The 19,933-nt window shown below is 38.9% G+C and overlaps 1 protein-coding gene across 1 annotated transcript in view; it reads left to right on the top strand.

The window, feature by feature from the left end:
• Positions 1-19,933, top strand: part of LOC131537214 (uncharacterized) — a 51,114-nt gene that overhangs the window by 15,084 nt on the left and 16,097 nt on the right. The window contains exons 3-5 of the mRNA XM_058770520.1: positions 505-1,196; positions 1,546-1,615; positions 8,650-8,738. Coding sequence (XP_058626503.1) covers positions 505-1,196; positions 1,546-1,615; positions 8,650-8,738 — 851 coding nt within the window. The remainder of the gene's footprint in view (positions 1-504; positions 1,197-1,545; positions 1,616-8,649; positions 8,739-19,933) is intronic.

The following is a 19,933-nucleotide window of genomic DNA, read 5'->3' as shown; positions in this document are numbered from 1 at the left end:
TCAATGAAGAAATAGATTTTCTACCATTTTTGTAATTTGTATTGTTGATGATGTGTGACTTGATATTTGTATTGTTGTATTTATGAAGGTTGTGCCTTTTTTGGATTGAGATATCAGTATTAGCCACTCCTACATATTAACCAGCTGTTTTGGATGATTCAGCAATTAACACTAGTTTAAGAGCACCTGTGTAAAGCAATTGATGTGTGTCCTGAAGAAGGCTTTGTGCCGAAACGCGTAGATCTACTTTTAATTATTTGTAATGCTTTAAGCCAATATATTAAAGGCTTTTTATTTCACCCTGTGAGTGCCTTGGAAGTATTTCGTCTATACAATTTGATTTCTACCTCTATTATATCCAATGAGCACCAGGGGTTTTATAAAGACACCCGTGTAGCACTCTCTGCTTCTGTTTCCTGAGATATTATATTCTGTGATGATTTCTGTGAAGATTCCTGTGATGATGACATTTGATGATGAAAATTCTTATTCTTTTTGTTGCAGTTCCAGGAGAAGCACAGTCTCCACTAAAAATAACGATAACATTGACAATTGCAATAGTTGCAGTAGTAGTAGGAATGGCAGGAACAACAATAGCTGAAGCAGCAGTAGGAGCAGCAGTAGGAGCAGCAACTGGAGTTGTCATTTTACAATCGCTATGGGGACCAGAAGCATGTAGCACAGGAGCTGTAGCAGTAACAGCAATGATAGTAACAGCAGTAGCAGGAGGCCTAGCAGGAACAGCAGCTGGAATATTGCAATTACTGGCAGGAGCAGAATCACTAACAGGATCAGCAGTAATTGGAGTGTTGGCAGGAGCTGCAATAGTGGTAATAGCAAAAGCACAATTGCAATGGGTAATAAATACAATACAGTGGGCAATAGTCAAACTTCAGTGGGCAACTGCCCTAGTGAAAAGAGCAACACCAGATGTTCAGTATGGTATACAAGTAACAAAAGATGTATTACCCACAACAACAGTAACTGTAGATTCAGGAGCATCCACAGTAGCAGCTGCAGCACCAGAAGGAGAAACATTGGTAGAATCTGCAACATCAGGTCCAGCAGTATCAGCAAGAGCAATTAAAATAAACAGTGAATTAATGGCAGGAACACTAGGACTTGTGGCAGGAGCAAAAACAGAAAAATGTGGTTCACAAGGGTGCAGACAATTACAGACAGAAGCATCAGGTATGGTAAGTTTAGACCTTCAGTCTGTTCTGACTTGGTGTGCTATATTTCAAACAGATCACACATGCCTAAAAACTATCAAAATTATCAATACATAAGTTAATAAAACACATAAAATACAAAATGTTAGTGTGTTTTAATTTTTGTGTAGTCATTCCATAATGTTGATTTATCCACATAAGAGAACTGTTAAAAAAAATAGCAAAACAACGTCAAACTTTTTTTTAACTGAAGGATGAAGGAAAATTTGAGTCCTCGTGAAATAACCACTGTAAAACTTACTTTAATTAACTAAGACTTATTTTCACATGTACATGTAGTTTGCAACTCACCATCTTCCATGAATCTCCCTAGAGGGACAAATCAACAGAAATGCCATGGACTGAAATGACAACAGAGGGAGAGCAATCATCTATAATTCCAGGTAAAATAATTTAAAACCAGTATTTATCATATTGTACAGAAATTGTTATTTATATTATTTTTAAGTAACACTATCTGATGAAACCCAATTATTCCTAGATGTTAATTGGCATTTTTCATTTGGATTTATATTATGATACAGACACTACCATTCATCAAGTCATGTCACCTTTATTTATATAGCACTTTATACAATACAAATTGTGGCAAAGCAGCTTTACAATGCTAAACAGGAAAATAATGTTTCAATGATGTTTCATGTTAATGTTTCAAAATTAAATTCTGCTATAAAGCAGCTCTATAAAGAGAAAAACACTGAACAGTCAATTTTTCCATTTAATGTCATTGTTGATTTAGTTCAGTTTAATAACTGTAAAGTTCATCAACTCTGGAATGAGTTCAGTTAATCTATAAAGCAGCTCTGGAGAAAACAGTGATGTCATCATCAGCTCATCCAATAGTGTCTATGCAGTCAAGTCAATAATATTGCCAAATATTAAGTGTCCCTAACTAAGCGAACAAAAAGATGACAGTGGCAAGGAACCCAAACTCCAGTGACAGAAATGGAGAAAAAACATTGGGATAAACCAGGCTCAGTAGGGGGCCAGTTCTCCTCTGGCCAGACAAAGATCAGACGAGATGCTCCGTTCCGTGAGTGTACGTGGGGTCGGGGAATAGCTTGATTCTTGTTGTTGTTGGCTTGGCCTGGTTCTTAGTTGCTTCCTAGGAAGAATGGAACACACATTAGACAGGTCAGTGTCTAATGTCTATGGATCCTCTCCATCTAACTGAGGCTTGTTGTGGGCTTTATGTCTCTCTCCTCCTGATGAGCTGATTGGGGGTAGCTGTCTCCAAACAGTGCTGGAGGCCCTTCTCCACTGCAGCATACTTGGCTTCAGCCAGGGTCAGCTTGCGGCTGATGTATAGGACTGGGTGTTCCTCACCCTCCAAATAGTGGGATAAGACAGCTCCCAAGCCCGTGTCAGATGCGTCTGTCTGGAAGATGAAGGGCAACATAAAATATGGTGCATGATTCATGAAGCACAGGCTGGGTGGTCAGAGCTGTCTTCAAAATTTGAAAGGCTTTCTCGGTTTCCTCAGTCCACAAAACTTTCTCAGGGAACTCTTTTTTGGTTAGGTCTGTAACAGGGCAAGCCACAGAGGAAATTGGGGATGAAGCATCGGTAATATCCTGTCAACCCCAAGAAAGCATGCACATTTGTTTTGGTCAGGGGTAATGGGAAATTTCTGACCGCACTTACTTTTTCTTTTTGGGGAAGTACCAAATCCTTCCCAGTGCGAAAACCCAGGTACTGTGCCTCTGTTAGGCCTAGGTGGCATTTGCGGGGGTTGGCAGTGAGTCCAGCCCTTATAAGGTGGTCAGCACCTTCCGGAGATGGCTGAGAGTGGATTACTACATCGTTCAGATAGGCCACAGCATACTGTTGATGAGGCTGGAGCAAGATGTCCATCATGCGCTGAAATGTTGCCGGCGCCCCATGCAGCCTGAAGGGAAACACCCGGTACTGACAGTGAAGGAGTGCTAAAGGCGGTTTTCTCCCGAGCTTCGGCCATAAGGGGGACCTACCAGTAGCCCTTTCGTAAGGCCTAGTGTAGAGATGAAGTGGGCCCTCCCTAGCCATTCGATCAGCTTGTCTACTGGGGGCATGGGGTAACTGTCAAATGTGGACATGCTGTTGAGCTTTCAGTAGTCGTAACAAAACCGGAAGCAACCATCCTTCTTTGGTACCATCACGATAGGGCTGGACTACAGGCTCTTGGGAGCTTCAAGGACTCCTAGTTTAAGCATACTTTGTACCTCTTAAACCTCTGGGGTCTGAGGGTGTTTTGGGGCCTCTGAGAAGTCTTGACATGCCTGACATTTGTGCTTTTTTCAGTTGCTTAAACATTTTAATGGCTAAAGTCTAAAAACACTGTATTCAGCACAAACTGGGCTACAATAATATGTGAGCAGCATGTACGTACGTGATTGTGTTTTTGAGGAAACAACGTTTATGCGTGGTTAGGGAAAAACTACAATTTTAAAGTAACTGAAATAAGGCCATAAAACACATACAGAACATTTGTTCACAAGACTTTTCAGAACTGGATCTTGTAGCCTAGAATTTTTGCTTCAAACCGATCTGAAAATAATCTTACTCACTCATTCAGAGAAAACAATATATTGATTTAAATTTTCTAAGTTATCACATCACATAAAATAACTTGAGATTCACTTGCGAGTGCAGTTAAACAGTTTATTAGGAACAAACAAACAAATAAACAACAGAAGAGTCAAGACATCGTGGGTGCAATATCCAAAACAGTGGCAGGAAACTGGAACCCAGGAAAACGGGAGTAAGCAGAAACTGCATGAGAAAACACAAAACAGACATGAGCAACACAATGAACGGACAAAGATAAAGCAAACATGCACTAGCAGTCCAATTTTTGAAACAGTAAGATTTTATTTGTAATGGGTTTTTTTTAAAAGAAGTGTCTTCAGCTCATCAAGCCTGCATTTTTTTCATCCAAAGTACAGCAAAAACAGTACATTATATTTATTATAATATATAGGCCTACATATTTTTACTATTCAAAATTAATAAAACACACACACACACACACTAAAATTAATAAATAAATAAATTAGTGAGCATGTTGATAGGCTTATCAGGAGCAACTATATTATTACATTAGCAATCACCAATATTGCCCACGTCATTTTATAACATAGATGCACACATGCTTTGCATGTATTATCATACAATACAAAAACATTTTATAACTGAGAAACTAAATTATTATTGTTAAGCTCATTATAAACATGTTTGAGCAGGTATTTGCAAACAGAGTAGTCTATTTCACAGTAAAGATTGGTCTAAACTTTCTTAGACATTACTTCTGTATTATTGTTTATAGAACATATAACTATCCTCACGTCGTGCAACATTTAAATGCAAAAAAAGGTTGCACTCGATTTCACACATTTTATTCTGTAGTTATAGTTTGGGAAAAGTTCATAAATGCGTTCAAGTTTACGTCACAACAGCACATTGTCTAATGCCAATAAGAAACATTACTTACTCGATCCAGATCTCCTCCGCTGGCTCCAGCTGCGCTCGCGTGTTTGTGAAGTAAACAAAGCTTTTTCCTCTCAGCGCGTCTTCTGGGGTACATACAAGGCTTTTTCCTCTCAGCGCGTTCTTCCAAAACTGAAAAGTATCCGAGATGAACGTGTTGCTGCTTTGTTTATGGTGGTGTGGGCGTTTACATGCCGCGTGGCTGGCGTGGAGATTTGTAATAACAATAGCGTGAGCAGCGCGTGGGCGTCACCTAATTAGAGATAATGAGACCAGACGGAAAAACTGGACATGTCCTTGGTTTCATACGGATTACTTTACCACAGAATATTTGTTTTCGACTGAGAACGCAACCTGTTTTTTTCTTTATTCTTCAAAAAGCACAAAGTTTAGTTGTTATTATGAGTGTATACAAATAAAAGTAGACCCCTTACAGATTCAAATGGTGTATTGCGCTTATCTGTACGATCAAAAATGGCAGAGTAATTCAAGCTCATTTCGGCCTTATCAGGGAAATCTGCCTCAAAATGCGTATCCGCGTTTGTCGACCCCAGAGGGTTAATATATGGCCTGCCGGCGAACTTCTGGGACCCGGTAGGGCCGCTGGTCTGCCCGGAAATTTCTGAGAACAATTCGCCTAACTGTTGAACCAGGGAATTCAAATCTGTCTGCTGAGCCCCTGAAAATTTTCTCCTAGATCTACCACAGGGATGTCGTCCTTGTCAAGGACAGCAGTGGATTGGGAGGGTTCCATCCATCGCTTCAGAAGATTGACTTGGTAGATCTGCTCAGTGCGTCGGCGCCCAGGCTGCCTTAACCGGTATGTCACAGGCCTTATCTGCTCCATCACAGTGTATGGGCCTTGCCATGAAGCAAGGAATTTACAGGAAGCATTAGTTAGTGGAACCAGAACCCAGTCGCATGGCTGGAATTCCCGGGGTTTTGACGGTCTGCTGTAGACTCACTTCTGGGCATGCTGGGCTTCCATCATGTGTTCTTTCACCAACAGCATTATTCACTCAATTCTGTCTCACAGCTCCCTTACATCGCAATGGTGGTGTGAAAGGGGGACTTCTTTTGCCAGGCCTTTTTTGCCATATCCAGTAAGCCTCAGGGCTGACGGCCAAACAAAAGCTCAAAGGGGGTAAATCCTGTGGTGGCCTGGGGTACCTTCTGTACACCAAAGAGCACATGTGGCAGTATCCGTTTAGAGCATTTGGTTGAAGCGTTCCACCAGGCCGTCTGTCTGCGGGTGGTACACTTGGTCTATCAGGATCTCTTTGGGGAGGCCTACTTGACTAAAGAGTTAGATGAGTGATATTTGCCGATGTGGCTTTACGGAGGGGGACTGCCTCGGGGTATCGGGTGGCATAGTCGACAATCACCAAGAGGTGTTCATGTCCCTGAGCAGACTTGGGGATTGGCCCTACGAGGTCCATGCCTATTCGCTCAAATAGCAACTCAATTATTGGCAGTGGGATCAGGGGACTTGGTGGAGGTCGCTGAGGAACGATGCGTTGACACACAGGGCAGCTCTGACAGAACCACTGGACCTCTACATCCATTCCTGGCCAATGAAAGCGGTCCCATAGTCTCTGGAGGGTGTTGGCTGCCCCCAGGTGCCCAGCCATTGGATGTGAGTGGGACAGTTCCATGACCAGCTCTGTCTTCTACTCTTCTATTTGCCACACATTATAAGAGAACATTTTGGACCACAAAATAAGGAGTGGGGTGGGGCCCGGGGAGGTGATCTTTGCCTTTGACCTCTCTGGCCTGCCCCCAGCAGTGCTTCAACCGATCATTCTCCAATTGTTATTTCGCAAAGGAGCCTCCTTGCCTTACCTGCTGGAAGAGATCAGAATACACAGTTAATATACTGCAGGACGGGTATGTCTGGCAGTCTGAGGCTGCTCTCTGCGCAGCTTTGCTCTCCGAGTGAATGAGCCAGCTTTCTCCCCAGCCTCTCTAGCTTGTATAGCTTCTGATAGTTCCACTGCCTCTACCACCTCTTGTATGCGATGCGCCCGGGGTACAGCTTCAAGAGACGGTCTATCATCGCTCTCTCAGAGACATCAGCCACCTGTGGATCTCTGTGAAGGACCCACAAGTTCACCAGCCTCACAAGCTACGCCGCCTGCACACGGGGGTTGAATGCCCGCATTCTCCACCAATGTAGCGGGGCAGGAAGGAGGCACGACACAGACAGATGTTTGAATGCCTAGATGGCTCTTTACTTATGGTAGTGAAAGAGGAGTGGGGCAGTGAGAGTAGCTTTGGCATCCTACAGGCTTTCGTGGATGCGCCTTGTGCTTTTGTGAGTGTAGGTGGGCCCGGGGAAAGCTTGCTTCTTCATGTTATGGTGGTGAGAGTGCTAATTGATGCCAATTGAATGATGGGCACATTGCTACAGTCGCATTGGTATTATTTAGAATATTCATCCAGTTCCTTTTCCTTGATGACTATGATACATTAGTATAATACTGATCTATCGATCGATTGGTCAGTCTGTTCTTTTTCATTCTTTGTTTAGAGGTGCATATAGTGATAGCTGGGTTTGCACAGATTAAAGCTTGATCTAGCTCAGAATTGTTTTGATTATCAGTACACTATATGGTGACTTAAGAGAGATAATGTAGTGAATAAAATAATTTATCCAAAAATAAAATCAGCCTACCACTTCGGAGCATTTACACCTGGCTGTTAATGTGCAGTCAGAGTGTGATCTGATCAGTGAAAATGCATGGTAATGTTGGATGTAAAAGGGACAAAAAGTATAAATACATACAGAATAAATGTTTTAATTCTTTAGAATGACTAGAAAAACTATAAGCCTATTCACTTTACCTTTTAGGATTTGTTAACTCTTTCCCCGCCAGCATTTTTTAAAAAAGTTGCCAGCCATCGCCAGCATTTTTGATGATTTTCACCTAAATTTGACGGCGCTCAGAATATTTTCTGCTATTACTATAAGAACATATTATATATCAAAATAAAATTGTTTATTCATTAAAAAATTTTGTGTGAAAGGGCTTTTACATTTGCTATAAATATAACTTTTTATATGAAAAACAAACAATCAAGCCCTGCTCATATTTAAAAAGTAACGTGAAAGTAACGCAAAAGTAACATAACGCATTACTTTCCATAAAAAATAACTAAGTAACGCAATTAGTTACTTTTTAGGGAGTAACGCAATATTGTAATGCATTACTTTTAAAAGTAACTCTCCCCAATACTGTCTACATATATGATCTACATTTTCTCTGATCCTTCCATTTATGCCGATCGTCTTGTATTCACACCCAGAAGACCCGCAAGTCCCATAACTCATTCAGGACATGCGCTAGGGCTTTCCTTACCCTAATATACCAAGAACACAGATTGCCGTAAAAATTTGTCTTTGGCGGGGAAGCGCCATCTCTTAATTGATCAGATATCTCGTCAATGGCGGGGAAAGAGTTAATTGCTATGGTTTTTAATGCCTGTAAATTATGGTTTTAAAATTCCGTGACTCTGAGTTCTTATGGACATTTGATAATGTACCATTACCCAAGATGGTCCATCCTGTTTGATGTAAGAAATTGAGATTTGGCCGTCAATGAAGCTATACTCTCCATACATAAAGTACAGCTAATTCAACAAGTGTTCAGCACAGAAGAGTTTAAAAAAATGAAACCACTCATCTGTGATTTTTAACCAATGGTGATTTTCAGAACAGTGGCTTTAGAAGTGCTAAAAAGGGTACTGCTATGGTTGACCCTGGATTTAATCACTTATTCTAAATTAAAAAGCTGCATCTTTAAGTTTTGTTAAAAACATAAAAAGTGATGAAATGAATGTCAGACATTCTTAATTTTTGAATGAACCCCAAAATAATTATTTAATGTTATCAATAATGACATTATCGTTAACGGTGGTATTTATAAAGCTAATTTTGTTTAATCTATTTAAGATTCATCTGAAGACACAGAAAAGGGAATAACAAAAATCAGAATCCCTGAGCAAACACCTGAAGACTGTGAATCAATTCACTCAGTGAAGGTGAGTATTCACACAAAAACCAGATCATATTGAATAATTTATATTCAGTAGTTTGCAGTAACATATATAAAATTGAATGGTAACACTTTATAATAATGTTCAGTTGTAAGTCATTTATAAGTGATCAGTTAATGATTAACTAATAATTTACAAAACATGACTATACGTTCACAAATGATTATTAAGTACCGTATTGACCCGAATATAAGACAATGTTTTTTTTCTTGGAAATACATATGAAAAAAAGCGGTCGTCTTATATTCGGGATCTAGACTTTGACATGTCAGTAATACACCCACAACAATAGGTGGCGCCAACAACGCATAAAACGGGTGTGCCATGAAATATGTAATGTAATGTGTGTTGTAAAGATCACGAGTGAAAACAAAAGAAAAAGAAAAGCTTACAGGGGCATGAGTCTTGATTGTCATGTTAGCCTGATGGGAACAAACTTCCTCTGTAAGTGATTTTTAAAACATAAGACAGTACCCAGATTTGAAGACTACAATAAGATTTCACTTCTACTGTTAATAAAATTTTGGTAGGCTACTATGAGATGGATAGCCTAAATGTTATATAATTCAGATGGGCTACCTGTTATTTCAATGGTATATCAAAAAGTGGGTAACACTTTACAATAAGGTTCATTAGTTGTGTTTGTTAACATTAGTTAATGCACTGTGAACTAACATGAATAAACAATGAGCAACTGTATTTTCATTAACAAAGATTAATAAATAGTGTAATAAATGCATTGTTCATTGTTTGTTCACTTTAGTTAATACATTAACTAATGTTAACAAATGACACCTTATTGTAAAGTGTTACCAAAAAGTGTATATTTTTCAATGTCATTGTTGGTACATTTTACCAGTATTTACCGTACTTTCAAAACAAAAATTAAAATAGGAAAAATATGCAATTTGAAAATAATTTAAGAAAAAATGTTTTACAGAGAGAGAGAAAAAAACTAAAAAAAAGCAAGATTTGGTTTTCAAAAAGCCTTTTTCCAAAAGGTACATCTGGAAAAAGGGGGGTCGTCTCATAATCAGGGTCGTCTTATATTCGAGACAATACGGTAATATGCTAACGATTTACAAATCTGTTGTAAGTTATCCTCAAAAAAATAGCATTATGAAATAATCAAACAGATCCTTAGTAAAAGGTTAATACACTGAAAAAAATTATACAAGGTAAGTGGTTGCAAACAATTTATTTTAGCTACATTTAACAATTTTTTTTTTTTGAAAATTAGTCAACTAAATTTCTTTATTTAAATGTAGCTAAAATAAATTGATTGCAACCACTTATCTTAAAAATATTTAGTAAATTCGATGAATCATTTTTTTCAGTATAGTTACTAGTTAATATATATAATTATTAATCACTTATAAATCATTGAAATGTCAACATTGTACTATTATCTCACAGCGTTAAAATACTCCATGTGTGAGAGTAGACATCTGTCTACACCCTCACCAGTCAGCCCTTACATTGCAGTACACACTACAAAGTATTCAAAACCTGTTGTGTAAACACATGAATAAAAAACAAAGCTTTCTGCATCCTCTAATCTAAAGTGTAAACTACTCATCACTTGTAAATGTTTTACAAACCTGCTGGTTACAGGTTGCATGTGTGTACACACTGGGGTGAAAGATCTATGAATGCTAAAACATTTACAACTGATGAATAGTTTTCACTTTAGATTAGGGGATGCAGAAAGTGTTGTAAATTATTTATTCATGCATTTACACAACAGGTTTTGAATACTTTGTAGTGTGTCCTGCAATGTAAGTGCTGACTGGTGAGGGTATAGACAGATGTCTTCTCTGACACACATGGAGTATTTTAACGCTGAGATAATAGTACAATGTTGACATTTCAATGATTTATAAGTGATTAATAATATATTAAGTAGTAACTTATTAACCATTTACTGAGGATATGTTTGATTATTTCATAATATGCTATTTTTTAAGATTTGTAAATCGTTAGCATATTACTTAATAATTTGTGAATGTATAGTCGTTTTGTAAGTGATTAGTTCATCATTATATAATCACTTGTAAATGATTTATAACTTAATCTACAAAACATAGATACAAATATTAACATCACTTATTAATCATTTATGAACATATAGTTATGATTTGCAAATGATTAGTTCATCATTAACTAATCACTTATAAATGCCTTTCAACTGAACGTTATTATAAAGTGTTACCAATTTAATCAAGAGCAACCAGACCTGGATTCTTACCATGTTTAAAACTTTACTACATGTATACCTAAAGGACTGTGATATTGCACTAATGTGCTGAATAACATCTTAAGCCTGCTGCTTTTGACAAATAATATTATGTCTACTGAAGATTTTTCGGTGCTGGGAATCTCCAGCATCAGTGGAGATCTCTGCTAGAGGTTGATCGATTGATCAGTTCTGCAGATTAATCGGCACTGATAGCCGAATGCTGGAATTACCAGTTATCGGCAAAAAACATACCAGCAGTTTGTCTGGGTTGCATTTATTGCTGGAGTGGCTGAGAAGGGTCCATTGTCATTACACAGTATGAGAGCAGCCTTCTAGAGGCAGAAAAAATGATGCCCCGTGCTGTTTGTATTGATACGTGAGGCTGCGTGATGCACAGAGCGGTTAGGGGTGTAACAAACCAAACTGAAAAACTGTGATACACAACGTCTTTTGGCGTACAGAACGCCCTTGCCCAAATAGTTGTAGTATGTGGGACTCATGTCACCTAAGACGTTGTGATTTTGGGTCACACATCACTCAAGGTGCGGTTATGAGTATATCAGATGACCAATTCCCACCTCACTTAGTTTAGTGCACCAGTCAAAGACTGGTAATTTGGCAATACGGGCGTGTTTCCCACAAGCTGTTCAATAATTTGAACTGCACACATTGGAGGGAGCTGGTCAACTGATTTATATGATTTAGCTCAAAGGGAATCATTTATGATTTTATAGGGAATTTGGACAGAATCGCTGTTTTGTGGCTGATCACTGACTCGGCCTGCGATTCACTGAACGAGCCGTACAACATCAACTCTGCACTGGATATTAAAATCCAAAATATAGTGAAAACACTATTAATAAGCACAGTAACAAGATCGGCAGTTTAAGACATTAACTTGTAAGCACAAAACACAAGATACTTCTCTTTTCAATATAAATAAGACTTTGTTTATATAAACCCAAGACATATACTAATCCAGTGGTTCCCAAACTTTTTCTGTCGGGCCCCCCTTTTGCAGAATAAAAAAAATGAAGGCCCCCCCCACCCCCACACATACACATAAACACACCTGCTCCAGGAGGATTTGTTTGAAACATTGTAATTCATTAATGGTAATTAACACAAATTCAGTGTGTGACAACTAGAAAAAAAATAAAAATAAAAATAAGGAACCTGGTCACTTTTAGAGTAGAAGCATTACAAGTAAAGCATGCAGCTTCAACATTTATTTATTATTATTATTTTTAACTATGTAACAGTATTCATTGTTTTCAACAGATTTTTTCAAACTCGCCTCTGCGCAAAAATCGAATTATATAGATATGCCTCATCATATTTTCTTCTCTTTGTTGTAGTTGTGGGGCCTCATTTATAAAATGTTGCGCAGAAACCATCCTAAATTTGATGTTATGATCATTTCTCAAATATGCGTACGTTTGATTCCTAGAATGAACGTACGAACAGAAAACGCGCGTACGCGTCTCTTTCAGATGTGAAATCTATGAATCGCAAATGATCTTGAACTTGCGCGCAATTGAATGGTTTCAGCTCTCTGCCTTGTAAACGACTCCTAATTAATATAATTAACATATAAAATATTACCAATCATCAGAATTTAGAAGAGCGAGCTGCAAGAACAGCTTACATTAAAAAAGATTGCAATACTCTGACAATAAAAAGTGCGTATGTCTGCTCAGACCCTGACGTGACGCTAAGCACTTTTCCACGTCAAAGACCGTCTTTATAAATATGAGCGCTGGCGTGGATTTAAGCGTACGCACACTCTACGATCAAATGTGAGCGTACGCACACTTTATAAATGAAGTCCGTGGTGTTTGAAGTAGATTCATCATCTACTTTACGTTTACCTGGCACTTGTTGTCTTTTCAAAAACTTGTCCTTGGTTAGAGCAGAACTACTATGCGTCATTCATTCATAATTTTATTCGGCTAACAGCAATTCTCATTTATGATTAATCAATTGCACCATCTAGTGGTCTGTTATTTAACGACAACAACCGCTAGAACTGATAACAGACCGCTGCAGCGGGGACTGCAAGTCGTCTTGAGGTAATAAAATATGATGAAATTCACATTTTCTGCTCATTTATTTACATATGTGGCAAGAAGCCATAATTACCAAGATAATTTCACAGTGGGGTCTTGTATCACCCTGAAAACATGTATTTTTACATAAAAATCTAGGGATGCACCGAAAAGAACATTATTGGCCAAAACCGAAACTGCTTTATAATAATTATTTATTATTTTATTAAATAATAAGTCATTTTTGTAAGACTTTTTAATTTAACTCAATTTTAATGATACTGAATTTAAAAATCACAAGCCAATAAAATAACCACGTTTATTGAAAGTAACAATAAAATTGGACAGAAAATATAGCCTATTAATATTAAATATCAATCAATATATTATTTTTTATTCAGTTCTATTAAACAGAATCGGATATAACTTTTTTTTTTATAGTCCTACAAAACTATTATTATCAGAGCACGTGAGCAGAGCATAGCGTCACGAGAGGGGGGCGTCATTTTACCACCGTTGTGCAGTACAGCATGCTACATCACAATAGCGCTATTGCAAAATAAACAAGTATACATAGAAATTTTCTGTTGGTGTGTTATTTGAGTGGACTTTGCTTTGCGCACATTCATAGAGTGGAATATTCAGCGGAGTGTCACGACTGCAGTGATTAGAGAGAGAGAGAGAGAGAGAGAGTGCACGCTGAATACTGCCAGGTGGCGCGGCACATATTTTCGGCTCATTGGACCGTATTTCTCTTTTTAAATTTCGTTGCATCCCTATAAATATCGGCTGACTGTATGTACACTAGCCTTGCCGCGCCCCCCTTATCATAACTCCGCGCTCCCCAGTTTGGGAACCACTGTACTAATCTAACACATGAACACACGCATTCACACATTCACACGCTGCAGAGAGAGAGAAAGTGATGAAAGGATGAGTTTAAGAGAATGAAAATGTGATATCCCAAGTTATAGCAATATGTGCAATTGCATAGACCTGAACAACCATCAATCAAGTCAAGTCAAGTCACCTTTATTTATATAGCGCTTTTACAATGCAGATTGTGTCAAAGCACTTAACAGTATCAAATTGGAGGATAGAGTGTCAGTAATGTATAATGATAAGATTAAACACTCAATTTTCAGTTAAAGGCATTTCATTATTGAATTCAGAGATGTCATTGTCTAGCTCAGTTTAGTTTAAATAGTAGCTGTGCAATCAAATCGGCGATAATCGCTAGAAATTAAGTGTCCCCAACTGAGCAAGCCAGAGGCGACAGCGGCAAGGAACCAAAACTCCCTCTGTGACAGAATGGAGAAAAACCTTGGGAGAAACCAGGCTCAGTCGGGGCCAGTTCTCCTCTGACCAGACGAAACCCGCAGTTCAAAAGTTTATATTTCTATTTTAATTTTGTTGCAATTTCTAACAATAGTAGTATTATGTAGTTAGGTATTTTATTATATTTTAGTTATTTTGTTATTTTTGGTTGATATATCTAGGGATATATCTCTGGGGGTCATCTGGGTGTCCTGGTCTCCGCTGACGATCAGGGCTGTAGACATCATCTCTTGGTGCTGATCCACCATCTGATCGGATACGGACTGAGAAACAGACTAGGAAAGAAACAAACAAATATTAGCGTAGATGCCATTCAACTGACGATGTAACGAGTACATCGTGTGTTATGGGGAGTGTTCCCGGTTCCGTTGATCTAATTAATGCAGCCTAACAATCCTTTAACGGATTTGAATAATAGAAGCGTATTAATGCGTTATGTGTAAGCCAGGCTAAAAGATGGGTCTTTAATCTAGATTTAAACTGACAGAGTGTGTCTGCCTCCCGAACAGTGTTAGGTAGACTGTTCCAGAGTTTGGGTGCTAAATAGGAATAGGATCTGCCGCCGCAGTCGATTTTGATATTCTAGGTATTATCAAACGGCCAGAGTTTTGAGAACGCAGCGGACGTGGAGGACTATAATGCGATAAGAGCTCGCTCAAGTACTGAGGAGCTAAACCATTCAGGGCTTTATAAGTAATTAACAAGATTTTAAAATCTATCCGATGCTTGATAGGGAGCCAGTGCAGTGTTGACAGAACCGGGCTAATATGGTCATATTTCCTGGTTCTAGTAAGGACTCTAGCTGCTGCATTTTGGACTAACTGTAGTTTGTTGATCAAGCGTGCAGAACAACCACCTAATAAAGCATTACAATAGTCTAGCCTTGAGGTCATAAACGCATGAATTAACATTTCTGCATTTGACGTTGAGAGCATTGGTCGCAATTTAGATATGCTTTTGAGATGAAAAATGCAGTTTTACAGATGCTAGAAACATGGCTTTCAAATGACAGATTGCTATCGAACAGCACACCTAGGTTCCTGACTGATGAAGAAGAATTGACAGAGCAGCCGTCAAGTGTTAGATAATATTCTAGGTTATTACATGTGGGGTTTTAGGTCCGATAATTAACACCTCTGTTTTTCAGAATTTAGCAGTAAAAATTATTTGTCATCCAGTTTTTTATATCGACTATGCATTCCGTTAGTTTCTCAATTTGGTGTGTTTCACCGGGCCGCGAAGAAATATAGAGCTGAGTATCATCAGCATAACAGTGAAAGCTAACACCATGTCTCCTAATAATATCTCCCAAGGGTAACATATAAAGCGTGAAAAGTAACGGCCCTAGTACTGAGCCTTGAGGTACTCCATACTGCACTTGTGATCGATATGATACCTCTTCATTCACTGCTACGAACTGATGGTGGTCAGATAAGTACGATTTGAACCATGCTAAGGCACTTCCACTAATGCCAACAAAGTTTTCTAGTCTATTCAAAAGAATGTTGTGGTCGATAGTGTCGAACGCAGCGCTAAGATCCAGTAGAACTAATAAAGAGATACTTTATTACTTTAATCACTTAATTAACCCTCGCATTGAGTTTCTCAATGAGGCTAAAATTTATATTAAATGCACCAGCTCAGTTAGAATCTGGAGGTTACTTGCGCGTTGCCTTTGTGTTAAAGGGACTCCCTTCTGTCATCGTTGTTGCAGGAAAGGGGGTTTCCCGATTGGCTGAAAGTTCAGTAGTCTTTGAAGTGATGTCTTGGGAAGCCAATGGTTGGGCGTTGGCTGAAGACGGTTTTGGAGTCAGTTGCTGGTTGAAGTTTGAAGCGGGTGCAGTCGGAGCTGGACTTTGCGGCAAACTTAACTTTTGAACACGAAACTCAACGGAAAGAAAAGAAACTAAAGTAAAAGAATAAAATGAGTAATGAGACTAGGGTGGTTTTTCTTCTCATCGTGGTAGCAGCTGGTGTGCAGGTCGAAGCACGCTGGAATGGCGCTCAAAGAGCACAGAAAGTGATGACAAAATGCATGGCTAAAAGTTAGAAGAGAAGAGCAGCTGGATTTGAAGAAGAACGCAGAAGAGGGAAGATTTGATGGTGTCCTGAGTTTTTAAACTCGGCTTTTGGAACACCTCCCAACTGGTGTGTTGACCAATTAGATAGGCTATTATCTTAGCTAGGGGTGTTCCTCCCATCATAAATCAGTTTGTTATCTGGTCACATGGTCAGAATTTTACACACTCTTGCAAAGTATACTTTTGGATGGGATTTCTATAACCAGAATATGATACATTTGACAAAGAATCAATTGGAAGAAACGTTTCAAGCTAGAATTGTCAAACTCATACATACCAGACACGACTAACCCTTAAAGTCATTCAGTAGTTATTAGAAAGACATACATAATATGTGCTTAAAACATGAGAGTCTAATGTGTGGGTTACATACATAACATGGTGTTATGCATAGAAATGCCCTTTTAGGATGATTTAATATGCATATGAAAAAGACATGTTATAAAAAATAGGGGCATGTTCGGTGTAGACCAGAGAGAGGTTAAAAGGTCTCCTAAAGAATTTCAGTCTCAGTCTTTGTCTTGTGGGGAAAAAGTCTATCTAAGGAAGCTTGTGATTTCTATCGTGGAACCATGTGATGGCCATCTCTTTGACCATTAATCTTGATTACTTGCCCCAAATTTGACGATCTCCTTCCGGCATTGGACTTATCAATAAGTATTCTTTTGTCTTAATGTTGCGAGCTGTTCTGTGAAAGAGGCTTGTTGGTTAGGCTTGCTCCAGACTTGTGGCGCCAGAGTACCATGGACAGATTTATGACATCCTGTTGGGCTTCTCTGGAATTTCGGCTCCTCATGTTTCGATGTTCTGATCGAATCTTAAATTTGTCTGACTCGTTCTGATCCTACAAAGAAGACACAATTGTAATAAGATAAATTAAATTTATTAACAATAGATATGCAAGAGTAAATACAACAATTAGTGATGATACCAATAAATGAATATGCACTGCTAATAGAGAATAATAGACAACTAAATATGAAGGAAGATTAAATCGCAAAAACAAATAAATGGAATGAACACAGAACGGCTGAATGCAATGCTGTTGAGCTGAATGCAGCAATGGAAGAGATTTCTATGGAAATGTTGCTTATGGGAACCACTTAATGGCTCTGGTGGAATTAACGATAAATAACTGCTTATTTATCTCTGAACAAATAATATATAATTATTTGTAATGCTGACCCCAAGTAAATGTTATCTAAACAGGTTAGAGAAACATAGGCTGCAGGTATAAACTAAGCCAAGGTCTTTAAGAAAGAGGTTTGGTAAGTTTATAATTACGTTCCACAGGCGGGTGATCGGTCCGGGCGGTAGAGACGTCTTCCACTGGTGATGCAGACTGCGTGCAGTGGGGAGGGCACAGAGTTGCGTTCCGGTAGCCGTCAATGCGCTGACCTGGAGGATGCTGAACTTCTGTTGTGCCACAAAGGGTCCTTAGAGCATGGACCGGGCAGCTGGGTCAGATAGGTCTTCACGGGGTCCTTTGCAGCCTGGCTGCGTCATTGAGGAGCTGTGGGTTTCAGGCAGTGTCTGCCACTGCGGAGGTCCTTTCCGCAAAGGACCTCCGCAGTGGCAGACACTGGGCTGTGCTGCTTTCGGAGCGGCAAGAGTCAGACGGGGTCCGTCACTGCTGGGTCCTTTGCAACTGAAGGGCAGCCAAATGCGATAAGGAAGGTTTGCTCAGGAGCTGAGTTAAACCTTAGCTGTCTTGAAATCTCTTTCCTCGTCAGGCCAGAGACTCAGAACGTCGTATCTGCTACTGTCTCTCTGGATGTATCAGAGACTCAGAACTTTGGTGTTTCAGTTAGTGTCTCTCTAGATGAAAGACTCAGAAACGGGAAGTGTTCCTGTTGCTGCCTTCCCGGTAACAGGACTCAGACTCAGAACAAGGAGTGTCTTTTGGGAAGGTACCTTTATCTCTTTTTGATGAGGAGGAGATTGGAATCTGGCGCCTCTCCGTTCCAGGAATGTGATTGGCCACTTGTGTCCAAGGTGGCCATGATGTTGCCTGCCCTAGTGTGGAACTCATTTGCATACAGTGGAGTACAAAGTTAAACAGTGTCTTTAACATTTCACCCATGCAATATTTCTTTACCAAACCTCTTTCAAACTATTATCAGCATCATGAGGAGCAAAAAGAGTCCAAACATGATAGGAAACTGTTGAACTATCACTCATTCATACCATAATATGTTAATAGGCCTGCTTCCGTGAACTGTTGTGTTAACAGTCAATGGCCATCAACATAAACTGTATTCATCTGAGGATGAAGTGAATCCCTTGCAGTTTGCATCCATTTAAGGTCTCCAAACATAGGTATGAATGGATTTGGATAGATCTGTGTGGTCTTTCTTTTGTTTCGGCCACTGCTGTTGCATCCAGAGATCTGGAGGAATTTTTATGGCAGTCATTTCCTAAACCTTAGGATTGGGTGAGATGGTGAGGGTCAACCTGTAGTCCAATGAGAAGTCCTCTCTTAGGTGGTTGTGGATGTAGAAGGTCTCCCTTCCTGTCCTGTTAGCGGTGTCTGGCAGTTGTCTTGGCATCTTATCTGATGGTTCTGATCATCTTTTTATGTTCCTCCACCAAGATCCAATCACAGTGGGGCACATCTCCCTCCACATTGGCAGTTAGAGAGGGGCCCTGCCATAAACTGGTCCTTGGAATGCCAGTTTGACTGTTGTTCACTACAGGTGCATCCCTAAATTTAAGAATGTTTGAAATTAAGATGTAAGTATTAGTATTGCAATTTTGCAATGTAATAAAATTAGATTAAAATATTCCAGCTACCTTTGGACATTAATAGTAAAGTTCTCTAATTTACCGTATTGACCCGAATATAAGATGACCCTGATTATAAGACGACCCCCTTTTTTTCCACATGTATCTTTTGGAAAAAGGCTTTTTGAAAACCTAATCTTGTTTGTTTATTTGTTGTTTTTTTTCTGTCTGTAAAACATTTTTTTCTTAAATAATTTTTCCTATTTTAATTTTTGTTTTGAAAGTATGGTAAATACTGGTAAAATGTGCCAGCAATGACACTGAAAAATATACACTTTTTGATATACAGTACAGTACCATAAAAATAACAGGTAGCCCATCTGAATTATATAACATTTAGGCTATCCATCTCATAGTAGCCTACCAAAATTGTATTAACAGTAGAAGTGAAATCTTATTGTAGTCTTCAAATCTGGGTACTGTCTTATGTTTTAAAATCACTTACAGAGGAAGTTTGGTCCCATCAGGCTAACATGACAGTCATAACTCGTGCCGTTGTAAGCTTTTATTTTTCTTTTGTTTTCACTCGCGATCTTTACAACACACATCACATCACATATTTCATGGCACACTCGTTTTATGCGTTTTTGGCGCCACCTATTGTTGTGGGTGTATTATTGACATGTCAAAATCTAGACCCTGAATATAAGACGTTTTTTCAGATGTATTTACAAGAAAAAAACATTGTCT

Source organism: Onychostoma macrolepis, chromosome 03 (assembly GCF_012432095.1).
Source record: "Onychostoma macrolepis isolate SWU-2019 chromosome 03, ASM1243209v1, whole genome shotgun sequence".
Classification (NCBI taxonomy): Eukaryota; Metazoa; Chordata; class Actinopteri; order Cypriniformes; family Cyprinidae; genus Onychostoma; species Onychostoma macrolepis.
Note: the sequence above shows the minus strand (reverse complement) of the source record. Positions and strands in the feature narration are given on the sequence as shown.